Below are 3576 nucleotides of genomic sequence, written 5' to 3' on the forward strand. Positions count from 1 at the left end.
ACATTCCTCCAACAAATCCACCCCGCTCGTGTCGTGGTTGCGGGCGCCGTGCACCTTATCGAGCTACTCCTTTTCCTCTTGCCGCGCATTCGGCGCCACAACCGTGCATCTTCGTGAAGGAGTAAATACAATGAAACTGAACATTCACAAATCACACCTACGTGGACATAATGTTACACTGACCAGAAAATTGCAATGAAAGGAAAAAAATGACGTATAAGTAGAATTATAGCAGCCAATTGAGCATAATTGCTTAACATTAATTCGCTCTTCGGTATTGTTAATAGCCAAGCAATACAATGCTGGGAAAAGTACTATTGACCATGCCTGATAAGAATAGCTTGCGAAAGATCCATAATAAAGTCAACCAAGCTTAGTATGAACTTCTCGGAGAGAAAAAATTACATAGCTGCACCACGATCATCAAGCAACGAGCTTGTACTTCTCAGGCACTTCCGCTTATTCAGCTTCATATGCATCCAGAGCTTGCGCAACATATTTTTTCAATAGTATTTTTTTATCATTCCGAAAATGAAAAACTGCTATCATTTGTCTAGAGACTTTCAAGCAAGCATCCTTATCCAGCTTAACTTCATATTTATCTGCATCATTGAACAACCTCGATACCTCGTGTTCTGAAAACTAAGAGAGAGATATTGGCGCATTTAGAAGTGGCAAATTTCCAATAAATGTTCATGACACAGCTAGGAACACATTCACAAAATAATACATACAATTTACCTCACAAGAATTGCTAGCTTCTTCAGGGCACCATATCTTCTTCACAGCTGTTGCAATTTTTAGTAAGCCCCAAGCATCAGTGTCGATGCCAGACACATCCTTAATGACAGAAGCTGCATGGTGCAAGTCTCCAGTCTTCTCGTTCTCAAATGAGTCACATTCAAACAACGCGTAAGCCATAATAAGAATTCTCTCGTTCAGCTGGATAAAAAGAGGATTGCTTCATCATTAAAGAAAATATGCAAAGGGTATTCTTTCCATAGAAGTTGCATTCAGAACTTTCGTGTGAAAATGAAGGGCTCCGAATGTATTACACAGTTTCACACTAAATGTCGGGGCCCTAGAGAGGAAAAGGAAAGCATGTGAACTAGTTAACCCACCATGTCCCGGTTGACGTAATTACAATCATAACGACTCAAGATATTTTGTAGTCCTTGACTCATCGGGAACAGAAGATATTCATTCAGATACGACTTTTCTCTAGGCACCAACTGTCTCATACGAATCTGTATGCCCCACACTAACTCCGTCACAGTTGGATCATACACGCAGGTTATTTTCTGAAAAAATTCACAGCAAAAATGGTGATTAATGCGTTACAAAATAAAGGCAAACCAGTAGAGCTTATACTCACCAATCTTTCTTCAATAATTTTTTTATATCCAGGCTCTCCAACAGCCATCCTCTGGCCAGGGCAATGATACTTCATGATCATCTCAGTAAGACTTGCATTAACACCAGTTCTTTGATTAATGGCGCTAGAACTGTCCTGAATAGTTTGAAACTGTCTCAGCCAAACAACCTGATAAAGAAGTAAACAAGGATGAGCATGTTAAGGGACCAAAAGAAACAATTAATCAAATATCACGACATGCTTCTAAATCAGGAGAGGAGGTTGATTCTGATTCAATAGGTATCCCAACAGTAAAGATATACCCACCATGCAATTATTTAGAAAGTAATTAAAAGTGTGTTTACATTCCGCAATGCAAGAAAAAAATAACTACAATGATTAATTTGGCACCATGTGTACAGGTTACGCACCCCTTTTCTCGTAAGTGCACAGGGCACCCAACATAGGGTTTACGCTCCCTCCCACCACGCCTCTGCCGGTCTGCCTCATCTGCTGTTCCCTTAGGGCCATGGAGGCACGTCCTTGCCGATGGGAGGGCTATGCTTTTAAGTGTTTCTTCCAATTTCACTAGGGGTTGTGTCTTGCTCAAGGAGACATGGCGGGGCTCCCAGCAGTGATGCTTCTAACGTCGTTGGATGGTGTGTGGAGGTTTGTATCCGGTGGATCTCGCGGGGATTCGGTTGCGTTTGCCTTCTGTGGATCCGAGCTTCGTTCATCTATGTTCATGTGTCTACCGGTTGGATCCTTCCGATCTACGCCTTCCCTTCATCTGTGGCCGTTGTTGTTCTTGTGCTTAGTCGTCGCTAGGTGGTTTATGGACCGAGATGTAATTTTTACTTCTGATGTTTATACTACCATGACAGTAGATGAATAGATTAGAAATATTCAACAACAACAACAACAACAAAGCCTTTAGTCCCAAACAAGTTGGGGAGATTGGAAATATTCCATGCAAAAAGTTGCCCCAGGCAACATAAGGAAATAACAATCACAATTATGGGACGGAAGAAAAGGAGGGGGCACTAACTTTTTTCGCCTTCTCAATCTTAGTGAAGTCAGTCCATATTTTCTGGAGGAAACGGGGATAAAACAGAAAATAAGATAGTGACATAAACGATAAGCGCAAGCAAGCACATCTATCACTAATTTAAGAGGGTAGACCATAGGTACCTCCAGGGCATTTGGTTGTTCAATGAGCGTCGCAAAAAAATTGAAAACTGCAAATCCAGAGGGCGTCTCAAACAGCAGCAGCATCACTTCGTCAGCTGCAAACGAGAAGTAAAATTATCAGAAGCAAACATGATTATTACAAATAGAAGAATGTACAAAATTCAGATCACATCGTCTGGGCTACTAGGGGAGGGCCATCATACCAAAAATATGGTCCGTTTTACATGTCATCTTCCACATTGGACTTCCTCCTCTCAGCCCCTTCTCCATTCCTAGGCCTTGAGCCACCTGATTTTCAAGAATCTGGCCTCTCGTGGCTACCACGACAAGCCCTAAACCCCCAGCTAATGCCCAGCAGTCGTATCCAGTGCTCTCAACTGTTCCAGGCCATACACTGGAATCTTCCAGCCATGGATGACAAGCGAGAGGGCATAGGGGGAAACAACAAAAATACCAGTAACCCATAGTGCCAAACCTCCCTCCCTCTCCCGTAACACCACTAACCTAAATCGACGAGGGAGCATATCATTTGGATCCAAACCCGTTTTCCCCTGAAACCTCCCTGCCTCCCTCTCAACAACGGGAATGTGTTGCAACAAATATAGGGTTTCGTTTCTCTGATCAAGTTTTCCCTGCTGATTCTGTGATGGAACTTGGAAGAGGATGACGGCGAGTGGCTCACCTGTCCTCCTCCTCGTAGGACGTTGTTGGGCCGTCGCCGGCGGAGGGACAGCGCACCGGCGGGGACGCTTCATCGCCGCCGCTCCAGGCTTGCGGCCGGTTTTGGATTCCCAGCGACTCGATTAGGTTTCAGTAGAGGAACCTGTCAGGATGTCACGGCCGATTACAGGGCTAAGGGACATCCTACACGCGGCCCATTAAGGCCCAGTAACTAAAAAAAGGCTAATATGTTTTTTATCTACAGTATCTTTACAAATCTCTTCTTTTCGCTAAAAACTTGCATTACTAAACCAACATCCTCATTACAATCTACTCCCTCCGTTATTAAATATAAGTCTTTTTAGATATTT

At 43.3% G+C, this 3576-nt stretch overlaps 1 protein-coding gene across 1 annotated transcript; it reads right to left on the reverse strand.

Moving 5' to 3' along the window:
• Positions 1–271: 271 nt before the first annotated feature.
• Positions 272–3300, reverse strand: LOC119282819 (probable nucleolar protein 5-1). The gene is made up of 7 exons (XM_037562888.1): positions 3228–3300; positions 2546–2640; positions 2403–2444; positions 1376–1543; positions 1122–1301; positions 742–942; positions 272–642 (listed from the first exon to the last, which is right to left on the reverse strand). The coding sequence occupies exons 1-7, from the start codon at positions 3298–3300 to the stop codon at positions 460–462; spliced, it is 942 nt and encodes a 313-aa protein (XP_037418785.1). The 3' UTR covers positions 272–459.
• Between the last annotated feature and the right edge of the window lie 276 nt (positions 3301–3576).

Source organism: Triticum dicoccoides, chromosome 3B, assembly GCF_002162155.2.
Source record: "Triticum dicoccoides isolate Atlit2015 ecotype Zavitan chromosome 3B, WEW_v2.0, whole genome shotgun sequence".
In the NCBI taxonomy this organism is placed as follows: Eukaryota; Viridiplantae; Streptophyta; class Magnoliopsida; order Poales; family Poaceae; genus Triticum; species Triticum dicoccoides.